Raw genomic sequence first — 27910 nt, 5'->3', positions numbered from 1 at the left:
TCTCTCTCTCTCTCTCTCTCTCCCCCCTTCTGGGCTCTCTGCGTTTTGAGCGATCGGCTGATGAAGAGACTAGCGGCTCGCCGCTATGCTGGCTTGCTAATTCTCTCTCCCCCGTCTACAGCCTCCTCTCCGGATAGCCAGCCGGCAGCAGACTGCAGTCAGGTAAATATCCCCGCTCTCTCCGTGTCTTTCTTTTTTTGCGCAAGGATTCAGCCAAGGCTACATCGCATGGGCACAGAGGAACAGATGGAGACAGACCGACCGCGCGTGCGTGTGTGTATGTCGGCGGTGTGTGTGCGTGTGTGTGTGTGTGGGGGGGGTGTGTGCGTGTGTGTATGTCCGCGCGTGTATATGTCTGCAGAGGGGAAAGAGAGTGAGTGTCTCCGCAAGTCTGTGTTTGTGTATATGTGTGAGGAAGAGAGAGAGGGGGGGGGGGGGTGTAGAGGTGTGCTGTAACGGATGAGAGGGGAATCGTTGCCAGATGAGTCACAGGAGAGAGGCAGGCGTGTTTTGGAGATAGCGCAGGCAGGCATGGACCATCACATACGCACACACACACGCACACACACACGTACACGCACTCTCGCTCCCGTTCACACTCAGCTTTTTGTTGGCTGTTTTATCTGTCTTGGAGGATTATGCTCTATCCCTCACTAGCGATTGCAGCTCTGTAGCGAGAGAGAGAGAGAGAGAGAGAGAGAGAGAGACCGGCGTTACCTCTGAGTTGTCCGGCCATCAGAGAGAGAGAGAGACCAGTACCTCTGAGCTGACCAGCCATCAGCAGGGCGCCTATTGTTCTCCCCTGTTGTCCGTCACGCCTCACCTCAGCGGTGCAGGCGCGTGCGGTATATTGTATTATTATTTGTTCAAGTGTACAACGTTCACCCGTTTCAGACGCCGTGTACCGGTCCCCGTAAGGCTCATGTTTATATCTTAAGGTCCTGTGTTTTAACTGTTGCTTTAGGGGAGAGGGGGGGGGGGGGGGGGTATATTCTTTTATGTATTGTTTTATTTCCATATATATACGTGGTGGTGGTGGGATTCGAACGAGCCGCCGTCTTTATGTCCTCCTCGATACGCGGCGCCGCACGTTGTACACACGACGAGTGTGTGTGTGTCTCGTGTATCATCGCATGACAACATCATGGATGTGTTTGCGTGTGTGTCGCCTGTGTGTTGTCGTCTCTCTCTCACTTGAATATTCTGTTAGTGATTGGCCAGCCTATGCTGCTCACCCCCCTCTCTCCCCTCGCTCTCTCTCTCTCTCTCTCTCTCTCTCTCTCTCTCTCTCTCTCCTCTGAAAACATATTTCCTCCCTCCTCCAGTCTGGGCGGCGTGGTGCCGGTTGCTGTCGTCGCCGCTGCATGCATACATATTACGTCTCTCTCTCTCTGGCCTCCTAATTGCCTTTGTGGAAAATACAGCGGTTGCAGCAGATATGCAGCGGCTATGAAAGGGATGGGGGGGGGGGGGGGGGGGAGAAAAGAAAAAAGAAGGAACACACTGAGCATGTTTCCTTCTAAGCACGCGCACACGCAGATACTACACACACATGGACATTTAGAGAGGAAAGTAATTTGCCTGGACAATGGAGAGAGAGAGAGAGAGAGAGAGAGAGAGAGAGAGAGAGAGAGAGAGAGAGAGAGCGGCATCAGGTTTCTGTTGATGCCCAGGAGAAGACGCTTGAATATAAAACTACAGACAGACACAAGGGGGCTCTTAATGTCAGTGGCCACGTCTTGTTTAGGTCGTTTCATTATTATTATTATTATTATTATTATTATTATTATTATTATTATTATTATTATATAAGAAAGAAATCACATTGAGATCACTTTTTTTTTTTTTTTTCTCCTATCCCACTGTTAGTCGTTATGCCAATTCCCAACCCCCTTCATGGTTGTTGCCCCTACTGTTGGTCCGGGAGGCCGTAGGCTGTCACATGCAGTGCCGTCTGGGAGAAATGCGAGCCCCCCCCCCCCCCCAAAAGGCAAAAAAATTCAAATACAAAATTATATACTTTTTTTTTTTTTCAGCCAACATACTCCTAAACAATAGCATTGCCCGAGGCTGGGCACACAGATACAGTCAACATATTCTTAAATAGTAGCGCTGCCCGAGGCTGGGCACATGACACAGTCAACGCATTCCCAAATAATAGCGCTGCCCGAGGCTGGGCATATGATACAGTCAACGCATCCTTAAATAATAGCGCTGCCCGAGGCTTAGTGGCAATGCACCTGCACAGTCGCACACCCGGCAGCCTGAATACTTTGGGCAGCCGAAGAGTGTTTCCTGATTGGCCAGGTCATTTCTGGTCATGTGACATGTATGCCCAATCGTGGGACCGCAAGTTTCTACACTGGTTCTCGTTCGAAGTTGGTTAATGTTAGAGTTTGTCTTAGAGCATGGCGATAGAACACCTGCCCTGATTCCGACGGTTAAGCTTAGGCACTCTTTCGAAGTTGGTTAAGGTTAGAGTTTGTCTTAGAGCATGGCGATAGAACGCCAGGTAGTTTGCAGGCTGTTAGACCCGGAAATAGGCGCAGAACTTGCTGTCCCACGATTGGCGCACATGTCACATGACCTGGCCAATCAGAGCGCAAAACTCGAACGCGGAAGCACTCTTCGGCTGCCCAAAGTATTCACGCCACCCGGCAGCAAAAGGGAAAATGCTCAAAACACCCCCGGAACCTGACAAACAAGCCCAAAGCCAGATAGGTAGATATAGAGAGAGAAAGAGAGAGAGATAGAGAGAGAGCTATAGATAGAGAGGGAGAGAGCGAGATAGAGAGAGATGGATAGAGAGCAAGAGAGAGAGCAAGAGAGAGAGCGAGCGCGAGAGAGAGAGCGCGAGAGAGCAAGAGAGAGAGAGCGCGAGAGAGAGAGAGCGCGAGAGAGAGAGCGAGAGAGAGAGAGAGAGAGAGATCCACGGCGGGAACAGAGCAGACCGCACCAAAAACTCACCCTAACGCAGAGTCAGGTCCAAGAGGAAGGAGACGACCGTGGAGAAAGTTCACCAGTCCCATCATGATATTGTCCCCCCCGTTGGGATGAACCCGGGAGTCCGCTCCCAGTCCATCCGCCACACGTTAGCACCCGACAACGTAGCCAACCGTTAGCTAACGCTAGTTAGCTGTCCCTGCCCCCAGCCAAGCTACTAGCTGACATAGCTATAGCCTGACTGAAGGTTCCAACACGCAACAACTTTCATCCTCAGTCCATCCGCCGAACGTCCTCCCCGTCCCGGCACAACCCAATCACCACACCCGGTACCGACAAGCCCACGGCACGCTGCGCCATCTCCTCCGCTCCGATGCTGCACATCTGGTTCTCTTGGCCAAGACATCCACTCGCTCCAGTGGACAGCGCCGAATAGGCCCTGTACCTGGCTGTACCCCCTCCCCTCGTGGATAATACCGGTCTTTCTTCACATCTCTCTACCGACTACCAGACCGACGCCAACCAGCTCCCCCTAGTGTTAGTCCTCCCACCCCACGATGCTTTGCATAAAAGTAATTGAATGAAACCAATAGTATATCTGCAGAGCCGCAGAGCCCGGAACACTATTCTACAAACGTGTCTAATGTGAAATATATAAGCATGTAAGCAAAACTAGAGTTTAGGTCTGTGATGGAAAGTGATTGTTAACATTCTAATGTATTTGTATTTAAATAAAAAAAAAATAAATTGCGAGGCCCTGTGCGACCGCACTGCTCGCACACCCCCTGAGGTGTGCGAAAAAAATCTACGCCCGCTTGCCTCAACGACTACCGCCCTGTAGCCCTCACCTCCATAGCCATGAAGTGCTTTGAGAAGCTAGTGAAGGGCTACATCTGTTCCTCCCTCCCCATCAACCTGGACCCTCTGCAATTTGCATATCGCCCCAACAGGTCCACGGAGGACGCCATAGCCCATGTGCTGCACACAGCAGCATCACACCTGGACAAGAGGCAGGGGAACTATGTGAGAATGCTGTTCATCGACTACAGCTCAGCATTCAATACCATAGTCCCCTCCAAACTCATAGCCAAGCTCAGGGACCTGGGCTTGAACTATGACCTCTGCCAGTGGGTCTTGGACTTCCTGACGGGCAGACCCCAGGTGGTAAGAGCAGGCAACTGCACCTCCTCATCCAATTTTTTTTTTTTTACTTCTAATTTACATGCTATACTATGTTATTTTATTTCATACTTATCTTGTCTTGCACAGTCTCTGGAGCGTAACAGTAAGAAGCATTTTGTATAAAAGTATTCTGTACTTCTGTATGACAACTATTAAAGAAACTTGAAACTTGAGGCGGCCCTGGTCACATGCTTTCCTCCGGCAGCCAGCCTGGCAGCGCAGATTCTCACCGGGAGAGTGTAATGTGTGGAAGGTCACACTACCTTTCTCCAGATCCTACCCTCGCTGTGCAGGCGCCCCGACCGAACTGTAGGGGTCGCTGTCCACAATGCCCATGACCCACCCACGGCTTCCCTCCCCCTAATTCAGCCAAACGAGTTAGTATAGCGATCAGCCCGAGCCCAGGGCTGTACGCTAAGCTTTTTCACTAGGGGCACACTTGCCCCTAAATGAGAAATTTAGGGGCAAAGAATATTTTTTAGGGGCAAATTTTTAAATAACTATTTTACCATTATAGTAGGGCTGGGCGATATGGCCTCTAAATGATATTGCGATATTTTTTGGCCATATCACGATACACAATATATATCGCAATATTTTGACATTTCCTAAAGCACTTAAAAATGCTTGATTTAACCCTTTGATGCATACAGTCACGCCAATATGATGATTATAATAAGTCCCTGCAACATATGTTTGCATTATTAAACCATGAAGATGCTTTAAAAAATTATTTAATGAAAATGTACTAAGAGTAGTCTACTGACACACTAATAAAAAAAATTATTTACATCTAAGACTATTTATATAAAAACTCTTGGGTGCCCTTTTTTTGCACAGTACTGTGTTTTCTATCCACTTTAGCCAAACACACACACACACACACACATATATATATATATATATATATATATATATATATATATATATATACTACTGTGAGAAAATAATAATTACACACAAAGGGATAATGGCTTATAGCAGACTTAATGATTTTAGAATATTTCAGATAATGAAATTAAATGTTTATCATCAACTATCCAGTTAGTATTTATACTGTCTGTAACGTTTGGCTACTTTAAATCATTGAATGTAGAGAGAGAGCAAGAGAGAGAGAGGGGGCGAGAACGCACAAGAGAGCCAGCCCCCCCCCCCCCCCCCCGGGTTTTGTTCTAGGTTCGCGTTTTGATCGTCTAAGCTGCCGTAGGTGATGACGTCACACTCGAATGTAAACAGGAAGAGTCTAACACGGAGATGGAAAGTCACAGTGGATGATATACAGAAACGAATAACTAATAAATATGAAGTTATGTTTAAACTTCTGTTGTCAAGCGTTGTCACTTGTCAATATAACCCACCCCCTTTCCTCACTTTTCCACCGTCCCTGCTTCACTCGGGACCACCAGCTAACGTTAGCCTATAGCTCCGCCGTCCCTGCTTCACTCGGGACCACCAGCTAACGTTAGCCCATTGCTCGTGTCAATTAAATTGCATGTTATTAAATGTCCGCGCTGGTCTGTCTAATGAAATTACAACCGCAACATTATGTCGCCTGTACAGCCCTGGTTGTAGGCTAATGTTAGTGTAGTGAAATGCGAATGAAGGGGTGAAATCACTATTCGCAAGCTTGCGAGTAGATATAATTTTTCATTCGCACTGGCCAAATTAGGGGGCAATTTGCGACGATCTCGTCGCAGCGTACAGGCCTGGAGCCGAGGCAATGCTGACTCTCCGGGAGTCGAGACCGCAGCCTCTTGCATTGGTGACGAGCACAATCTCCGCTACGCCACCTGACCGCCCGAGATCACTCTTTTTCAAGTGGGCCCTGGTCAAGACAGCAGCGTGCGTATGATTATCACATATAGAACATTCAAACAAACGCGAATGAAAACAAGACAGCGATAGCATACAAATACAAAAAATATATTAAATATTAACAATATTAAAAACATGATCACTCCGCCAATTGAGCCAGTATGACGGCCGGCCAAGCCGGAGGCAACGCTGACAGCCGGATTCGATACCAGTGTCTCTCGCGTTGGTGACGAGCACTTAGTCTGCTGCGCCACCCAGCCGCCTTTTCACAAAGGTTTTTGTAATGTGTGTAGCTCAATAATTCAGCGTGATTATCCAAAATGGCTGTCCACTGCCTTTATTTTGCCTCTCGAGTCAAAACAAAGGACTTCTTCGTCTTCTTGTGTCACCTTCCACCACTCTGAGCGCCCGTCTGGGATCGCTTTCGGAGCAGACGCTCCTTGGCTACAATGGTGGTCAATATTTTCGCCATCAGCGGTGACTGGCAGTGTTGGGAAAGTTCACTTTCTACAAAAACTAGTTCAGTTCACAGTTCACACATTTTAAAATTAACTAGTTCAGTTCATAGTTCATAATTCTAAATGTTTAACCAACTAAACTAGTTTATCGTTTATTAGGGGTGGAACGGTACGCATTCGAACCGTACACCATTCGGTACGACCTCCCCGGTTCGGGGCACGTGTGTATTGTTCGGTTATAACGTTAGCCGCAAGCTAACCGTGGAAACGCTCACAGCGAAGTGACTCCACGACACCAGTTCCATTTTTTGGGGAAGGGGGGGGGGGGGGGGGGTATATTGACGAGGCTTGACAACAGAGGTTCAAAGATAACTTCACATTTATTGGCTGTTGGTTTATATTATATCATCAGGGCTTCTCCTTCCAATGCAGTGTTACTGTTGACTATTTACTTCCTTGTGTGACGTCACTTCAAATACGGCATCCAAGACACTCAAAAAGCAAAAGCGAGTCGAGTCGATTAGGTACCATGCAGTGAAAAGTGGCATAAGAGAATACTTCATAATGTTTCATGCAATTAAAAAGTAAATATATATTTAGTACACATGATTTATTTATTTTAAATAACAGTGACTTTTCCTTTTTGATAAGAAAGTCTAGTGCTGGTTGAGCATAAGCATACTTTATGTTGATGGGCTTTGTCTATAATGTGGCCACAAAAATAGAAAGGTTTAATTATTTTGTTTGTTTGCACTAAGTTAATACTTTGACAAATGTTGCCTATATTTTTCAGTCAGTTTGGTCTTTGTGTGACAAACATTATTAACACAATCGCGGCCACTGGGATGAGTCTAATAAATCTCTAGAGGACCAGCAAATGTAAACAGACGTGGGGCTGTTTGTAGAGCTAAATCCATACTTTATAGTATTGCTATCTGTCCATTCTCATTGTCAATTGAGTCCATAAACCGTCCCTTCAAAATGGCTTAAAGACAAAAAAAATCATCAATATGTTCTCATTTTATAGCGCCGTGAATATAAGCGTTTGGTCTAGTATATTTCCTGGAAGGCTAGATAAAGGGCTAATAGCTACTAACGTTATATCCAATGGCATTTCCGTTATACAGATGCTCCAGTTAAAACTCAAACTGCATATGATCGGCACAATCCTCAAGCATGTATGCATGAAAGGGGGGGGGGGGGGGGCGGGGGACGTTGTTTCTTATTATTGATTACCAATAACCGTGTTCGTCTAAGTAGCCACATAGGCCGATCGCCTGGATGGCTATCAAAACAATGCCCGATCGGGTTGTACTTTGCGTGAAAAAGATCTTACCATGAGCCGGTTGATTCCCCCCGAGCATTTCCCCGTTATCGATCGCCATCTGGTAGACCGCGATATGTCCATTGGCTGATGATAAATCCCCTTATTGCATAGTGAAATCCGCGCTCCAAAAGGTATTCCGTGGAACAGACAATAGCTATCGCGCATGATGAGTCATAACGTTTAGGATCATGTACAGTTGAAATGTTTAATATAGCGTGTATCGGCAACAAACGGCAGTTGATAATCTATATATGCGTTTATGCCTATAACTCACTTTCTAGGAATTACTGCAGAAAACAATAAAAACATATTTATATTCTAGACGGTATTTTCGTATGAATCTATGAATGAAAAAGTATAACGTTCCTACATCCTGAACGATAGATAATCGATGTTGAATGGGCCATAGTAAGTAATGTCAATTTAGCAATACAATTAAAAAAGTTATAGCCTTGCAAAGAAGGTGAACATCTCCATAGGCTTAGAGTGGTGGCAGAGAGTGGTATGAGACGGGCAAACTCCGTGGCAGTTAATGTGTTAAGGCCTGTTTATGGTGTGTTTTAGCTGGGTTTTCGCCTGGAAGGCTCTTAGAAATCTGGCACACTTTTGAACCAAGTTATACTGTGATAGAGCGCCGAGAATGAACGCGTTCACAATTATGGAAATACAGTACGTTCAGTTCACGTTCGCCCAAAATATGAACGAGTTCATGAACAATCTTTCATTGAACGCGTTCAGGTACATTACCGGTGACTGGTCAGTTCAGGACCGTTCACAACCGGACGTGGTCACTGGTCAAATGACGCTCGCCGGATGTTTCGTCTTGTAACTCGGGAATGGAATCACACAATAAGTTGAATGTGGTGACGATCGAAAGGCGGCAATTTCAACTTTCCAACAATGTATTGGTTGATCGGCAAAAACGCAGCCCGGAGCTGACAGACGAGAGCAAATGCGATAAAATGCGTGTTTTTAACACTTTGAATGCCATCCACGAGTTTTCTCGTGTTTACCACCCACGGGTTGAATGCCCACTCACGAGAATATTCGTTTGTTCTCTTTTTTTTTTGCGATCTGAAATCATATTTCATCAACCGAGTCTACCGTTGGAAATTCAGCTACCCCAGGCGCTCAGATGTGGAAAAAAGCGCCCCCTATCATCTCCCAGATGGTAATTCACCCTTTTGGATTGAACTCAATGAAAATGAATGAGAAAAAAAAACCTGCACTCCACATTTTACTTCTCACTCATGCAACCGGCGTCTACCAGCTTCATGCTGGACTCTCTGTGTTTTACAATATACACGGTGGATCAATAAAAGGAGCGATTTTTTCTAATGGCGATCAGGAATTGGAATAATCCATTTGGATACCATCTGATCTCAGGTAAGGAATCTATGTTACCAGTCTAAGGATAATCAGACCCGTTTTCACGGATATATAAGCGCTTATGTGATTATGTGATATGACTGTTTGACTGTGCGCGCGGTCAGGAAATAGGAGAATCGATTTCCAGCTTGCGGCCAGAGCGTGCATGCGTACACATATACTATCGATAATCTAGCGTTTATTTGAAAACTATTCATAAATAGGCCGAAAAATGACAACGTTCTAGAATATTCCAGTAAAGTGCGAATATCATGGAATGTCTTCATTTTTCCGTGAAACCGAGTGCTTTTCAAAATGCTAGAAAACGGAAAGTAACCGATAAAAAAACAATCTGCTACGACAATGTTGACTGGAAAATGAGTCTTTGATAAGCGACGGGCAGATTAGACACATAGCCATAATTTAAAACATAGATTAGGCGATATTAACGCTAACATTGAAGTGGTGCTGGGCATTCAAGGGACTAATAAGGAATTAAGCTTGGGCTCCCAAAGTGTTAACAAGATACAAGATTCCTTTATTGCCACACAACCAGGTTGGTGGTATTCGTGATCGGTACAGAGTGTAATAAGCTCTACAGTACATAAAACTGGAACATAGATACATTTACCCCCCCCCCCCCTTCCCACAGTGGATACATAATACAGCACAACATGACACAATAAATACATACATACAACACAGCACAACATGAACACACGGAAGAGTCTAGTCCATCAGGTCACAAGCTTGGTTAGTGTAAGGGGGGAGGGGGAGAGGGGGGCCAAGGGAGTTCAGGGTCCAAATGGCGGTTGGGAAGAAGCTGTCCTTGAAGCGAGTGGTTTTTGAGAGGATGGACTTGAAGCACCTACCTGAGGGCAGGGGCTGAAACAGGGGGTGTGCTGGGTGTGAGGGGTCCTTAGCAATTTTTCTGGTGCGGGTGGTTGTGCGGGAGGTGAAGATGGAGCGTTTTTAATGTAAAATGTTTTCTGTAGTTAAGTAATCTAAATTAACGCGATAAAGTCCCAGCCCTAGTTGTAATGTCCACCTCCTGGTTGAACGAGGAAAGTGTAAAGTTCTTACGTATGACAGATCCGGGAGAAACAGCCAGGACGTCAACCTCTACCAACAGGCTTTTAGCTCAAGGGATCCACAAAGAATGGATTTCACGGTGCTAATTGCACCCTTACAATTCATTATGAATTGAAAATGGGGGACCCTGATGTAAACAAGACAAATCACCTGTGCAGTGATTGATTGATTGAAAATGTTATTAACAGATTGCAGAATGGGTACAATACAGTACGGCTCAATACACACAATTGTTAAGGGGATATAGACCAGAGAAAGACTTTCGTCTTGTTTACATCAGGGTCCCTGTCACGTTTTAAACTCGGACGTGAAAGTTGTAATAAGATATTTAAAGATAAAAGAGATGAAACACTTTTGACTGGTATTTATTATAAAAAGTGAACAAGCAAAGTAATATAAAAAGTGAATAAGCAAAGTATTATAAAAAGTGAATATAGCAAGGTACAATTGAAATCTAGTTGGTACAACCGGCCGGTCGTGTAGAAAAGAAATGCAGTCAAGTCATTGTTCCGTCAGTCCAGTCTCGTCTGTCCAGTCCAGTAAAAAGCAGAGAAGTGAAGTCAAGTCCCCTCCTCCCTTATCCTAGTGTTTTTATTGGTCCCCCAATCGTCCAGTGTGGTTGTGGTCTTCGTCCTGAGTGCACGTTGTGTGTCTGTGTGTATTGGTCAGCCTGTATGTCCGCCGTGCATGAGTGCGTGGTACGCACATCTATGTGCACATATGTGCGTGTGTGTCTCTAGCGATAACGATCTGTGATTAATGGAGACTGTGGTATGTCTGACCAGTGGTTGACCGGGGTCTCTAATCCCTTGGCTAGTCGTATATTAGCGACTTGTGGCATCTTGTGACAATGAGTTGAATTATTTGATCTGGCTAATCTGGTGAGATCTCTCACCAAAGGAGTCAATGTGTGTGTGTATGTGAGTTTGTGTGTGTGTGTGTGTGTGTGTTGAGAGTGAGGGGGAGTGTGCTGTGTAGAAATGTAAGCCTATTTATGTGTCTCCTGGATCGTGGCCTATGTGCTATGTGCTGTGTCTTAACTTAGTAATTATTTAACATCCCCCATTTTCAATTCATAATGAATTGTAAGTAAGGGTGCAATTAGCACCGTGCAATCCATTCTTTGTGGATCCCGCCCTTAGTGAGCATAGATAAGATAGAGCACATCTGACTTTTTCCAACAAGAACTTGAGAGCGCGGACCAATGGTCTTCAAACGTCTGCGTCATACCGACCGACGGGCCATCCCTCGAGGGCGCGGGAAAAGTCAAACCTACTCTCGCTGACGGCACCCGGCTGCTGGTTTCCACCAATTATACAGCCCCGGGAGACCAAGGAGCACAAGGAGCAGGAGGAGCACAAGGAGATCCGCGCTGAGCTGTGATGGAAGGTGACGGACTCGTTCCTTATATACCCACGAGGATATCACTCAGCAGAAGAGGAGGAAGAAGCCCTGAAAGCAGCGGTGTTGGAGGATGTGTAGTTCGCTATATACTTTTAAGAAATTACTCATATAAGTCGATACATAAATATAAAACCTCATTATTATCCTAATTATATTTTAACATAACATAACTGTATTCAAATAGTGACAAAGAAACAAAAAAATTATAATAATAAATAAAATAAATAACATGAATAAATGTGTATACGTTTTGTACATAAAACTATGAAACGTTTGTAACCTTTGCTAAATGATATACTAAATTATGTTTCTTTTTTGCATTTTGTGTGTAGATAATGTAATACAAATAGATAATGTAGATGTAATGTAATGTAATAATGTAGATAATGTAATAAAAAGGATAGGCAATTATAAGCCTCGCCTTCAGCCTACACCTTTTCGGTAATTTTTTTTTATTTTTATTTTTTTAAATGTTCTACTACTATGCTTTGTAAAAGAAGACCAAAATAAAATCATTCATTCATATGGAAGGAGACCCTGAAAGCAGCGGTGTTGGAGGATATGGAAGGAGAACCAAAGATGGATCTGCGTTTAAGAACTTTTTGAACAGCCTACTTTTGCAATCTAAAGGACATATGATTAGATTAGATTAAAATGTATTGTCATCATACAGCTTGTCATCCAACCAGAGTGCAAATGTACATGTGATTAAACTGGATATAAAATATATAAATTAGTACTACTGAGTAGGGGTGTAACGGTACGTGTATTCGTCCCGCGAATTTATGGTACGGCCGTCACGGTGCGGTACATGCAGCCTACGACGAATATGCCTCAGTGCAAACACACCAGCACCAACACACACACAGGCCGCGCGTCACCAACACACACACACACACGCGTCGCCAACAAACAACAACAACATTCTCCCCCGCCGGACTCACGCTGATCAAATAAAAAAAAAGAAACATACTTTTTCGGACTGATCATCTGAGCTCCTCTCCAGTCTCCAGTTGAACTGCTATTGTGTTTAAAATCCAAATAATCCTCTGCCATTGTTGTGTAACATGCCATCTGTTCTCTAGTCTTCAGTCTCGGCTTCACGTGAAGTTAAAAACTCTCTAGAAGTGAAAGTGAAAATTATCAAGCATATAAGTTGTTAAAGGGGCACTAGGCAATTAATTTACTCTGGATGCCTGAACACAGAATGACAGTTCTGAGGGTCGGCGAAGACTTGGATCTTAAATAATATATAATAATAATAATTTAAATATTCAACACATCTTTCTACTTATAATACGGGGCCAATTTATTTATCTGATTATTGCAGGCTAGGGTTCAAATACAATTATTTAGTTGACATGTTTACATGGTGTTAAAATCTGCCCAGAATATACAGGTAAATACACATTTTAAGCGATATGCAACACACCTGAATGTTTTACTTTATAACGAACTAGGCTGGTGAAGAAGAGGCATGTCTTGAATAACTTTATTGGTACATTTAGGCACATAAGATAAGATATTCCTTTATTGATCCCTTGGGGAAATTCAGGCATCATAGCAGCATGGGGGTGGGTACAGGTAGTAAAAACAACACAAGCAGTGTAAACAAATAAGTCAATATAATTCACTATCTAACTAACTGAAATATACAGTATTCACAGTGTCACATGTGCAGTATGCATAAGGTAGTGTTATAATTTACTGTCTAACTAACTGAAATATACATGTTTACACTCCTGGCGTGAGACATCTACGGTTGATCAGAATAACGGTTTCCTATAATAGTTGTTGGGCATCTCATTGATTATTTATCATGCCATGTGTTACATTTGAGAGCGTAATGGTTTTAATTATTATAGATTGATGGGTTTGATTAGGGCTTTTTGTTTTGTTATTTCACTGTGCCTTGTGCTACTATTATGGGATAGTCAGTGTTCAGTGTTTGACTCTGCTAAGTGACATGAATGGGAGTGAATGGGGGGGGGAGACTCAGGGCTCCACCCCCAACTCACAACAACAAATCCTCATTTTTTTAAACTTCCAGAAAAGAAAAAAAAAAGATTCTGCAGGAATCGCGGTTTACTGGAATACAGAAAACACGTTGTCATTTTTCTGCCTATTTATGAATCGTTTTCAAATAAACGCTAGATTATCGATAGTATATGTGTACTTATGCACGCTAGAGAAGCGGGCTGAAAAATCGATTCTCTTATTTCCTGATCAGCACACACACTCACAGCCACACACACACATATGGGACACGCTGAGATATAGGTGAAAAAAAACTCTGATTATCCCAAGACTGGTAAAATAGATTCCTTACCTCAGATCAGATGTTCTCCAAAAAGATTATTCCAATTCCTGATCGCCATTCCAAATATCGATCGCGTTTATTGATCCAACGCTGGGTACTGGCAACACATATTCCACGCTGTTCTGAGGGTGGGCAATGACTGGGATCGTCTCCGGTTACATGCCTGACAAGTAAAATGTGGATTCCGGACTCTTTTTTTCCCATCCATTTCATTCAGGCCAATCCAATGTGTGCAATACCATCCGGAGAGACGATAGGGGGCGGTATTTCCCTGTTCAAGCTCAGACAGATCCCCACTGGTAACGTGAGGCTAGATTGATGAAACATTTATGGAAATCGATAATAATAAAAAATACGATTAAATAAGGAGATTACTCGTGGCTCGCACTCAAAGTGTCAATTGCCAATAACGAGTATACTCACCGCCATGCGTTGAGTGCCAACAATGATCGTTATTTCTTTTATTCGCTATTGGCATTCATAATTCATCCAGGAAGCCTCCAGGAGCCAGCTGGACCCTGTCTGATATTGCAACGCCTCAATACCGCCGCCTGGTGGATTTCGGGCGAGTTACACTCCACTCTAAACTGGAAGTGGCGCTCGGTGCATCGGGGAAAAAGCTCCGCCAGAGATATCTTGTAACGTGGATCAATATACACACCTCGAGTGCATTGGATCGCTTTCGAGACGCAAGAATCAATATGCTTTCGGCGTTTATTGCGTCATACAAACGGAAAATGGATCTAGCAGATTGACGTCAAATTATTGGATATTTTTTTCTCCAGACGCATCGGCCAGAGGTAAGAGCAATCTAACGTTATTTCCAGCTCGATTGTCCATTTATTTCATTGCAATCTGTCCGATCAACGTATGGTGTCTTACTAAAGAAAGCCGTTAGTGACAATCAAGTTATCATAAACGACCCCCCCCCCCCCATTTCCTTCACGCATGATGGAGCATAATGTATAGCGATCATATGCATTTGACATTTTTAATATAGTGTGTATAGGGACGAAACGTCAATCGATAATGTATAATACGTGTCAGGGCCTATAGCGCGCGTTCTAGGAATTACTGCTATACAGTCTAAAAACATACTTATATTCTCGACGGTACTAACACGACAATGTATGAATGGAAAAATATAACGTTCCCACATCCGGAACAATAGATACCCGATGTTGAATGGGCCATAGTAATGTCGATATAGCTATAATATTTAAAAAGTTATAGCCCTGCAAAGAAGGTGAGCCACTCCATAGGCTTACAGCACTGGCAGAGAGTGGTATAAGATGGGCAAACTGTGGGCGGCTACGTGGCTTGGGGCCAACGTACGACATCATACGTTGAGCAGATGGATTGCAATGAAATAAATGGACAATCGAGCTGGAATTAACATTAGATTCCTCTTACCTGTGGCCGATGCGTCTGGAGAAAAATAATTCCAATTATTTGATGTCGATCTGCTAGATCCATTTTCCGTTTGTATGACACAATAAACGCCGAAAGCATATTGATTCTTGCGTCTCGAAAGCGATCAAATGCACTCAAGTGTTTGTCTTGATCAACATAACAAGATATCTCTGCCGGAGGATTTCCCCCGATGCACAGAGCGCCACATCTGGTTTAGAGTTGAGTGCAACTCGCCCGAAATCCACCAGGCGGCAGTATTGAGTTTGGCATCCAACCAGAGTGCAAATATAACAGTAAAATGCAATAGAAATATACAATATACAGGTGATTAACACATTGAGTGCCACGCCCCTTCCGGGAAGTGACCACTTCCATGCCGCCCATTAATCCCATGTAAACGTAGTTGTAGTTTGTAGAACTAAACCTATATTTTATAGTATCGCTATGGGTCTAATAACGCCCTCGAGTCTTATTGAGCTATTTCTGGTCAACGTGCAAAAAACTGATTATTACATATAGTACATTTCCGTTTGATACTGTTTTGAATATGAACATAGTCCGGCCGCTTCTGAGCAATTCCAGGGAAAATACACGAAAACAGCGTTTTTGTGTAATTCAATAAAAATTCAATGTCATTTTTCACCTGATTATCGGATCTTCCTGAAATCAATGCTAGATCATCACTATTATCCTTTGTGGTGCACGCATGCAATGTGGTTTAGACCGGCGCCCCCCCCCCCCCCCTCCTGCATCCCAACGGCAGAACAGCCAGACACATAAACACATATAGCTTCAATCGCAGTAGAAATAAATATCAGATCAACGCAAGCTTTCATATATAGTGTCCTTACCTGGTCTCTGAAGTAATGAAAAAAAAATAATCCAATAATCTCATCGCCATTCCAGTTATCCACAGCGATCGTGCCTCCGACGTTATTGGGCATTGCTCTTCAACGGGCGGGCGGGGTCAGTTGTCCAAGCCATCCCTATAAGCGTGTGTTTTGCCGGAGTGTTTAGGACCCGCCCCCACGCCGCAGCTCGGTATAGAAAATAAACGAACCCGTTTCTAACCGGGTGCATTACTGGCCGAAGGCGTTAGAGGGCGGTATAATACCGTCTGCCAGCTTAAACACACTCAGAACAGTATGCATAAGGTTCCCCGCTGAATTATGAATGGATATAGATAATAAAATAAATACCGTGACAGAAACGTAGATCTACGTTTCCGGCACTCAACGATCGGATGACAGAACCGTAGATCTACGTGAACGGCACTCAAAGTGTTAAAATGATATAGATATAGTATCTACAGATAAAAGATATAGTATCTACAGATATGTACAGATATAGATACAGTATCTACAGATATGTACAAATATATATACAGTATCTACAGATATGTACAAATATATATACAGATATGTACAGATATAGTTATAGTATCTACAGATATACGTATAGTATCTACAGATATGTACAGATATAGATATAGTATCTACAGATATAGATATAGTATCTACAGATATGTACAGATATAGATATAGTATCTACAGATATAGATATAGTATCTACAGATAGTCAAGTCAAGATGTGTACAGATATAGATATAGTATCTACAAATATGTACAGATATATAGTATCTACAGATATAGATATAGTATCTACAGATATAGAATCTACAGATATAGATATAGTATCTACAGACATGTCACCCGTCCTCCCCCCCCCCCCCCCCCCCCAGCCTCAGGCAGTAGAGAACGGAGGCTCGGAGGGCATGGAGGAGGACATCAGTCTGAAGAAACGTAAGGGTGATCACCATGGTGACCAAGAGGAGCTCCAGAGCGGCCAGGAAGCCGGCGAGAAGGTCAAGAGGAAGCGAGGGCGGCCGCCGGCGGAGAAGCTGCCTCCCAACCCGCCCGAGCTCACCAGGCAGCTCAACACGCTGGTGGACATGGTGCTCAACTATAAAGACGGGTGAGGGGCAGGATGTGTAAAATACTTGAGTAATTGTACTTCGTTACAATACTTAAGTACTGTTTTTGGGGATTTGTACTTTACTCGAGTATTATTATGTTTGTATACTTGTACTTTTACTCAATTACATTTCAGAGAAAAAAAAATGAACTTTTGACCTCCTTACATAAAATGCAGACCTACAAAGTACAAAGTAAAAATCTCGCAGGTTCAACAGTTATAATTCGTATATTTGTTTCTCTGGCCGAACTAACGTTAACGTTATTAATCCTGCGGCCGCAATTTATTTAAAAACAGCCAATCAAATCCCCATCAGTGGAAAATGAACCCGCCCATACCCATGCTGATTGGTCCTTGTGCAAGACTAGAAAGCGGGGATCTTTGATTAAACACCTGCTATCAGAAGAATAGACAGTCAGGAAAAAAAGCTTTTACTTTGATAGTATAAAACTGAGTTCTTTGGATTGATATGATGAGCCAGCTGGACAGATATTCAGGAGACGAAGGTGAAGTCAATCGATGGTATTTATTGACAGGAACACACGGAGAACGAGGAACAGTCCTGGAGACCACAGCCCTCCATGGGGGCTGCAAGGCTCCAGAATGACAAACACATCATGGCTTAAATACTATGTGGGTTCCAAATTTAGCGAGCCACTGGTTAATAAATAGATGATCAGGCTTGGTCGTATATGGTCATATGTGGGGTTATATGTGAGCTGTTGCTGAATCTGATATTACGTCCATCTTTGCTCCTCCTCAGTGGCCTCTGGCCGGATACAGCCATGCGTTAGGTCACACAGGTCACACAGGTCAATGTATTTCTAGGTGCCTGCCTGGCTTGGCCTCCTGGCACATTCCAGGGACCTATGTACTCATGGTGACCAGAGGAGCTGGATGTAAAATATTAGACAGTAATGAACTGAAAATACCTATCAACTTTTACTTTTTAGTACTTAAGTACATTTAAAAGTAGAAACTTTTTTACTTTTACTCAAGTGTGTTTTTAGCCAGATTCTGACTTTTACTTGAGTACGATTTTGAGATGGTACCCATACTTTCACTTAAGTATAATTTCTGGGTACTTTTTACACCCCTGGTGAGGGGGACCGTGTTATACATGACGCGGTTATACGTTGACCATATCCCAAGCCCCGCCCTCTTTTATTGTTCCTCCAATCACAACGGTTGCTTCCCGATTCTTTTTATTTTTTTTACATTTCTTTTGTGAACAATTAGTTTTGTTTTTAATCATACAAAAGAAGAACAGATAGGGTCAACAGATGTTCGTATGGACAAAAACAGCAAAAATAATGGGGAAAAAGTGAACAAATAATGAAAAGCGTATACATGGTATTTGTATATGCATAATTTGCATATACATGTAATTGCACATAGCATCTCATTTTAGAATGGAATGTGTATATACACAAACATGACGTGTTGTTTGTTCGTCCGAGGGAAGCGACAGTTGTGATTGGAGGATCAAGCAAAGAGGGTGGGGCTTGAGATCAGATCAAGTATGTAAGGACTACACCTGTATCATCTAACTGTCATTTAAAGATAAATCGGATTTGTTTTGATAAATCCTTAACACATTGGCGGCCACTGGGATGAGTCTAATATCACTAGAGACGACCAGCATTTGTAGAGCTAAATCTATACTTTATAGTATTGCTATCTGTCCATTTTCATTGTCAATTGAGACCATAAACTGTCCCTTCAAAATGGCTTAAAGAAAAGAAAACATCAATACGTTCGCATTTTATAGCGCCGTGAATATAAGCGTCATACGGCATTTGGTCTAGGATATTTCCTGGAAGGCTAGATAAAGGGCTAATACCTACTAACGTTATATCCAATGGCATTTCCGTTATACAGAAGCTACAGTTTAAACTCAAACTGCATATGATCGGTACGATCCTCAAGCATGTATGCATGAAAGGGGGGGGGGGGGCGGGGGACGTCGTTTCTTATTATTGATTACCAATAACGTGTTCGTCTTAGTAGCCACATAGGCTGATCGCCTCGTTGAGTATCATAACAAGGCCCGATCGGGCTGTAATTTACGTGAAAAAGATCTTACCATGAGCCGGTTGGATCCGCCAGACCATTTCCCAGTTATCGATCGCCATCTGGTAGATCGATATGTCCATTGGCTGATGATAAATCCCCTTATTGCAGTGAAATCCGCGGTCCAAAACGTATTCCGTGCAACAGACAATAGCTTTTTTTTTTTTGATCCACTTTTTTTCTCCCATTTTTTCTATATTTTCTCCCATCCCAATTTCGTATCATCCAATTTCAACCCTCCCCTGTCACGAACGCTGTTTCTTGCCTCCCACAAGCCGGCTGCAATGTGGACTAAGTCATACATAGCACAAGTCCCCTCCGGTACTTGAGGTAACAGCAGTCGCATCTTTTCACCTGCGCAGCTCGATCTCTCAGTGTCGAGGAGTAACGCGTGGGAGGCTCACGCTGCCCCCGACACTTCCTGATTCTACTGCGCAGGCGCACCAACCGACTTGTAGGAGTCGCTTGTTCACAACGTTCGATCCCCACCCTTCAGTTTTCCCTCCCCGTAATACGGCCAATGTGTATTACTGCGGACGACCAGCCAAACTGAAAAACAATGTGGAGAGCTGGATTCGAACACGCGAATCCTAGCGTCTCCACACTGGTGGCGAGTGCCTTAGACCACTACACCACCTAGCCGCCTACGCAACAGACAATAGCTATTGCTTCAGGTGAGTAGAAAACTACATTAGAGATAAAAACAAAAAAAAAGACAACTTCGGCCACAGGGAACACTGCATTATCGCGATAGCGCCCCTAAGAGGATCTGGCCGGTAATGCACTTTGTCGAATTCAAAGAGTAGGGTACATCTGCAGTGCAGCTCGGCGACCTTGAATAGGTTATTAACCCTTTATTCGCCAAGGACGAGTTTCCACGTCATTCTCCGCCATGCGTAATCTGCCAATGACGCCGTAAGGCGTCTTTGAGATCAATATTTCAAAAATCTGTGATGGCAATCATATTTTACCCACGGAGACTTGGGATCTCCTGTTGATCTCCTCTCAACTCTCCAACGGTTCAAGAGCGCCATCTGGTGGCCGATCGGTGGATCGCCCAAACAGGAAGTGACGCGCCGGAAGTGGTGCTCATCCATATTCGGTCCGGGCACTCGCTATCGTTAGCGGGACTCTAGCTCGACACACTGGACAGCGATCAGTTGCCAATAACTCGATAAACAACATGATTTGGACGTATATACTATTATACAACCTGGAAATGGATTGCATATATCAACATCCCATAATAGAGATATTTCTGCTCCACGCTGATCACCCAACGGTCAGAGGAAGCTGCGGTGAGTTTCAGCGTGTTTGATTATTATTAAACGTATAATCTGCTCTGATATACATATCGCCCATACTACATAAATGATTTAACGTCGGCCACGGACTTAGAACCCCCCCCCCCCCCGTCCGGTCACCAGCAGATGATGAGGCATGACGTTTAGGACCTTGTGCAATTGAACGTTTTATTATGACATCAATCGGTATCAAACTACATTTGATGATCTAATATATGTATTTAGGGCTATAAATCACGTTCTGCAGAAAACGATAAAAACATATTTATACTTTAGACCGTATTTTTGTATGAATATGTGAATGAAAAAGTAGAACGTTGCTACATCCTAAACGATAGATACTTGGCGTTGAATGGGCCATAGTAATGTCAATTTAGCAATACAATTTAAAAAGTTATAGCCCTGCAAAGAAGGGGAACATCTCCATAGACTTATAGTGGTGGCAGAGAGGGGATTAAGATCAGAATAATCCCTGGCAGATAAAGGGTTAAAATGGAATAAAAGCCAAAACAACTTGCCACAGATATATCCGTCCTTCGGTCCTTTAAGCATGGATTAGAAACACGGATATATACGTGGCCCGTCCCGATTGTGTTAAGGCGAGACACTGCAGGTGAATAGTCAAATATACTTTTTTTGTTGATTTTGAGATTTTGTTATATTTTGCTTCCTAAACATGTCTTCTATGAAACTAGTGACAATAAAACGTCAATAACACACATTTAGTTGTTTATTTTACATCATTTTGCCTTATTGCATCCATAAATGTGCACATATTTAATGGGGAAGTGCCTCATTTGCACATATAAACATAAATTTCAGAAAACTTGCAATATGTTTTCTTAGTTTATATGTACATAACAAATTGGGAAAGTTTCATAGTGATATCTATTCAAATATTTTTTGCCTATTAGGGGGTACTACACTGTACTACACTGTTTGTAGCCTGTGTGTAGTTCTATTCAGTTCAATAACATCATTATTATTATTATTCAGTTATCAGGCATGTGTTTAGGTTGTCTATTACTAATGGTTTGATTAGGTATTGTGTTTGTAAATATCTGTTTAAAAAAAAAAGTATGGCATTTTACAATTCAGAACTTTGAAGGCGTTTTCCCAAAAATGAGTTTTAAGAGTTTTTCCTCATACTCTGAGCCAGAAATCTCCACTTCAGTAGCACTCACATACACCAAACCTTCCAGTTCTATTCATATCTATGTTCTGAAGGTATTTACAGAAGGGTTTGTTGATATCGCATTCATACCCTGATTTATATCACATTTTATTCCTAAAAACATGGCGAAATATGGAATTTTACCATAAAAATGGACTGAATGGAGTATTTTCTGATTTATGGAGTGATAAAAAGAGATATCCAAAATCCCCTCTGTAATAACCTTTGGCTCTAATATGTCAACAAAATTAAACTATAATTTTGAAAATGGCTCTATCCAATGTTCAGATTTCTGTCCTGGAATTATATGCAAATTAGTGCATATTTAAGTAGATAATGCCTCATTTGCATATTTAAACATACAATTTCAGAAAACTTGTAATACAAAAAAGTCTTGTCTTAATATAAGTAATCAACTGGGGAAGTTTCATTGTGATATCTATTAGTTAATTCTTTTACCCTATTCACCTGCAGTGTCTCCCCTTAAAGGGGAATAGAGTGGAGGTAGAGCAATCGTCAGGTAAACGGATGGTTCCTGGTTCGATTCCCGCTTCTCCCGGGCAGCGTGTCGAAGTGTCCTTGAGCAAGACACTTAACCCCCTAACTGCTCCCGGTGAGCAGGTCGGCACCTGGCATGATCGCCTCCCCCGTCAGTGTGTGAATGTGTGATTTGATTTGATGTTTTTTATTTTTCTTGTCTTACATACAGGTGTAGCCCAGCCCAAGACACATAAACAATAAGTATATAATAGTATACTTGACAAATTACTTGACAAATCATGACATTGACAATAGGTTATATAGACCAAGGTGGCCACACAAAAAAAGGTAATACAATAAAACGTAATATAACACAAGCTGTAAGCAATGTATGTAAACAAAGAAACAAGAGGAATTCATATACAATTATATAGGATATAGTGTGTTTTGTCTCAAGTGCCATGCTTTCTCCAAAAATCCTGCAACACTGATCAAGATGTCCTCCACAAAAAATTGGTAAAATGTGAGGAACAAAAATTGTAAAGCGCTTTGGATAAAAGCTGTTATATAAATACACCGTTTACCCTTCATGCCTCCAGGTCGGGTCGCCAGATCAGTAAAGGCTTCGTCCAGCTGCCCTCTAAGAAGGAGGTCCCTGAGTACTACGAGCTGATCAGGAAGCCTGTGGACTTCAGGAGGATACGGGTAAGATAAGATAAGATGAAGTTGCTCAACGAACAATAACACTATGCAACAACCATCAAATGCACTCACAGCACACACATCCACACACACACACACTCACTTTAAACAAACAACTCACTGCAGCACCCAGTCTACACACTTTAGAACACCTAAACACACTTTATATATATACATTGTTCTAACCCGCACCAAACCCTGGCAGCACATCACCCCCACCCTCATCCACCTCCACTGGCTCCCCATCAAATCCCGCATCACCTACAAAACCCTCCTGCTCACCTACAAATCCCTTCATGCCCTGGCACCTCAGTACCTCACTGACCTCCTCCACCCCTACACTCAGTCACGGTCCCTGCGATCCACGGACACTGGTCAGCTTTCCATCCCCCGAACCAGACTACGGACGTTCGGGGACAGAGCTTTCAGTGTGGCAGCTCCCACCCTCTGGAACTCCCCGCAGAACTCCGCACCACCCCAACTCTGGCATCATTAAAAAAAAAAAAAAAAAGGCTTTTTTGATGCTGAGCTCATATGGGAAAGGTGCTCTGCATACCGACGTATGGCGTCGGCCGGGCGGGACACCGTTCCACCATGTAAGGGCAAAGGACTGATGCCACCTGCTTCACTAAGCACGGAACACCAGTGGTGGCTGCAGACCAAAGTCTACTACCAGTGAAGCACTACCTCACTAGTAGTCATGTAACAACCTCCACTGCGGTGTGCACCCATGAAGGGATAAATGAATGAATGAACGAAAACTCGATTAACATATTGCAGAATGGGCTAGCCCAATACACACAATTGTTAAGGGGATGCAGACCAGAGAAAACATTAGTCCTGTCCACATCAGGGACCCCTATTTTCAATTCATAGATTCATAAAATGCACACCTGCCCTGAGCCTCAGCCCATCCACCCATGTAAATGGTAAACAAGCCCCCGTTAAACCCCCAACATTAGACACCGATTGACCGTCAGCATGAATGGTTAAGAGGAGGGAAGACAGTAAAGACAGCCCTCGGCGGGGAACATGGGAACGGCGCCCCAACATTGTAGCATTAGCTGCGCGCTAGGATACTTGGAAAACATCCAATAGAGAGTCATGTTTTCCCAAATATCCCGTCCCCCCGCGCCAATACATCACTCGGTCGCCTCACGAGACAACGAGCAGTATTACCCATGCTAGTATCAATGCCTGATAGCGCAGGCCCTACCTGTGCACGACTTAGCTCGACTGCTAACCGTCGCGCGACGTCCCTCTGTCCGCTGTCACGAGACGATGAAAACCCAGGACAGGACCGCTGCGCTGTTAGGATGTGCCGAGAAGGTTCCCGGGGGCTGGTGAACTTCTGGCGAATACCCAACATTGTGTAATTTCTCCCTACGTTTCATAACAACTAGTTCACAGAGTGCACTGCTACTTCCGCATTGGAAACGAAATGAGGAAGGTGGAGCGTGACCATTTCTGGCGTCATATAGGGAGACGCATCGGAGTGGCTTGGTCACGTGCAAGTGGGTGCATTTGTTTGTTTCGCGTGCACGCTAGGTGCGTGGCGATAAGAGGGCAGAGCGAGACGCGATAGCCAAGTATGATATATAACAAGCCCTTTTAGACTACTGTTTAGTTAGCAATGCAACGCCTGTACTAACTGTACACCATCTTGGCTCCTTCAGGAACGCGTGCGTAATCACAAGTACAGGAGTGTGGGCGATCTGGAGAAGGACCTCGTTCTCCTGTGTCACAACGCTCAGACCTATAACCTGGAGGGATCTCAGGTGAGTCCCAGAGCATTTCAAACCCTGCACTCCTTTTTTGATCCTCCAATCACAACTGTTGCTTCGGGACCGGGGTTGGAGATAGGTCCATTCTTCCAGTAAAAAGCATACATATTTATAAATAACTACATATATTACATTATTATTATTTTTTTTTAAACTTTTAACATGTTCAGAAAACGTTTTGAGTTCCCCTGCTGGGGAACAAACCTGGGACACCTGTATGTGAGGCCTTTACCTCAAGACTACCGAAACACACTTTTCTGATAGCCTTGTCCAAACCCTAACCTACTGTTACCTTAAACTAACCATAACCTTAACCCTAACCTTAACCACACTGTTACCTTTAAACTAACCTTAACCACACTGTCACCTTAAACTAACCATAACCTTAACCACACCGTTAGCTTAAACTAACCATAACCTTAACCTTAACCACACTGTTACCTTAAACTAACCATAACCCTAACCCTAACCGTTACACCGGTGGGTCGGTGTCTTAGTCCAGTGGTGAGAGCACTCGCCCACGACCACAATCATTGTTAGTTTGACTCCTGATCACGCTGTTTGTTTTGGACTTTCGTCTATACAAAATGTAAATGTATTACTTATACAATCAGTAAATATATTACGTATTGCTATAACATAACGTACATTATGTACCTTTTTTCCTGTGGTCGCTTAGTACTTTGTTTACGTTTTCTGATGATACCGCGTTGGTTATTGCACAGTTTATTTGTTTATTGGGGGGGGGGGGGCGACAGTGGCTCAGGAGGTAGAGCAGTCGTCTGGTAATCCGGAGGTTCCCAGCTCGATTCCCGCTCCTCCCGGGCAGCGTGTCTAAGTGTCCTTGAGCAAGACATTTAACCCCTAATTGCTCCCGATGAGCAGGTTGGCACCTTGCATGGTCGCCTCCGCCGTCGGTGACTGAATGTGTGAGAGAATGGGTCAAATGTGAGGAAGAAATTGTAAAGAACTTTGGATAAAAGCGCTATATAAATGCAGCCATTTACCATTTTATAATTTACACAGAGGAAAACGCAAACGGCAGAAGAACAACCCAACCCTTGCCTCTGTGTCCCTCCCTGCAGATCTACGAGGATTCGATCGTCATAAAGTCTGTCTTTGAGAGCGCGAGACGAAGAATCATCACAGAGGAGGTGGAGGAAGAGGAGAAGGTTCCTGACAGTCAGAACAATAACAATAACAATAAAGCTGGTGACGGAGCTGAAGAGCAGTTTATCCCGTCGGCAGGTGAGAAAGTGTCGATCTATACTTCAGTTATTTTGTTTTTCTTAGAAGTGGCAAATGGAAGCAGAAAGAACACAAGATAATAATAATAATAATAATAATAATAATAATAATCATCATTATTTGTATAGCACTTTTCACACAAGAATTGCAGCCTAAAGTGCTTCACAGCAGTAATGTAGACATAATGGACATAAAATAGACATAACATTTGCATAGAATTGGCATACACATTTTACAGGCATAAAATTAGCAGATAATTGATAAGATACGATATTCCTTTATTGATCCCCTTGGGGAAACTCAGCGAGCAGCGAGAGGGGGGGGGGGGGGTACAGGTAGTAGAAATACATATAGGCAATACAATTAGATCTAATGGATAAAATGGTAGCTACTGTATGAGGTTGTTTTTTGTGCTGTTTTAAAAAAAGGATTTCACATGCGAATCCCAAAAGCCTTTAAAGGCGCTGCAAGTGGTATTCGTTTGTTCAAACAAGTGGTCTACTCTACTGTACATGTTAAAATAATAGCTCTTCATTCTGACAGCCATCACTGATATAGAGTGTCTGGTCAGTAACATGGGTCTGACAGCCATCACTGATATAGAGTGTCTGGTCAGTAACATGGGTCTGACAGCCATCGCTGATATAGAGTGTCTGGTCAGTAACATGGGTCTGACAGCCATCGCTGATATAGAGTGTCTGGTCAGTAACATGGGTCTGACAGCCATCACTGATATAGAGTGTCTGGTCAGTAACATGGGTCTGACAGCCATCGCTGATATAGAGTGTCTGGTCAGTAACATGGGTCTCCCCAGCCAACAGAAGATACACTTTATACAATCAGGAGAGAGAACACAAAAAGAAAGGTAAAATAATCTGCCCGTGCAGTAAGCAAATCGGGCGTGGCAAGATTTCTTGAAATAAGTTAAAAAAAAATATATACATCCAGGGTTCTCTCTACCGATTGGATTGAGATACCGGAGCAGAGGACTGCGAGACCCCGTGTTACTGACCAACAAACACTCAGTGATGGCTGTCAGAATGTAGAGCCACTTAACACGTATTCTAACAACAATATGCCACTTTGAAATGAACAAAACAACGCGATTACAAAAAGCGTATGGTTTTCTGTTTTTCTTTTGTTTTAACGACAGCGAAAGTGTCGCCGGCACGAGCGAAGGCAGGGAGGAAGAAGAAGAGCAGGAACGCCATGATGATGAAGAGGCTCCACAGTGACTTAGACTCCGACGAGGGTCTAGAGGACAATACCGTGAAGGAGGAAGGTTGAAGAGGCCCCTTCATCCTCCCTCCTCTTCCTCACATCCATTCTTTGACACATCCCTGTTCTGTTAGCGTTATTTTCATTTGCGGAGCGAGAAAAAAATAGTTTTTTTTTAATACCGTATTCCACTGGGGAATACTTAAGGCTACTTAAGGAGGAATACTATTACTTAAGGCTACTTCAGGAGGATTCTCTCCGTCACATCAGTCATGCCACTCGACAACAAACTCTCGTGTCTCTTCCCCGCACACAGTGCCGGTGTTTTAGTTGATTTTAACGGCCTCTCTGTAGTATCTGTTGTTTAGGATTCCTCTGCCTTGGTCCCTGTGGTTGCTTCAGTAGATGTAATCTCCCAAAACAAGTTACACTGACTGTTTTTTTCTGTTTGTTTTTATCAATGTATTCGATTGTACATGAAATGCCTTCATACGTCTTGAAGCATGACGATTCCTCTCAGCTGAAGCAGTCTCCATGACGATGTCTGTGTGTTCATGGGGGGGCAGAGAAGCACATGGCTTACTGTAGCGGTAGGTCTTTACTAAAGAAGACCTGGAACAATGGACTCTCT

The 27910-nt window shown here is 43.4% G+C and overlaps 1 protein-coding gene across 1 annotated transcript; it reads left to right on the top strand.

Moving 5' to 3' along the window:
* Positions 1–27910, top strand: LOC311236426 (putative global transcription activator SNF2L2). The gene is made up of 6 exons (XM_084324108.1): positions 1–162; positions 17064–17296; positions 22927–23032; positions 24706–24807; positions 25899–26061; positions 27215–27910. The coding sequence occupies exons 1-6, from the start codon at positions 61–63 to the stop codon at positions 27346–27348; spliced, it is 840 nt and encodes a 279-aa protein (XP_084180234.1). The 5' UTR covers positions 1–60; the 3' UTR covers positions 27349–27910.

Source organism: Notolepis coatsorum, assembly GCF_963971535.1.
Source record: "Notolepis coatsorum genome assembly, chromosome: 11".
Taxonomy (NCBI): Eukaryota; Metazoa; Chordata; class Actinopteri; order Aulopiformes; family Paralepididae; genus Notolepis; species Notolepis coatsorum.
Note: the sequence above shows the minus strand (reverse complement) of the source record. Positions and strands in the feature narration are given on the sequence as shown.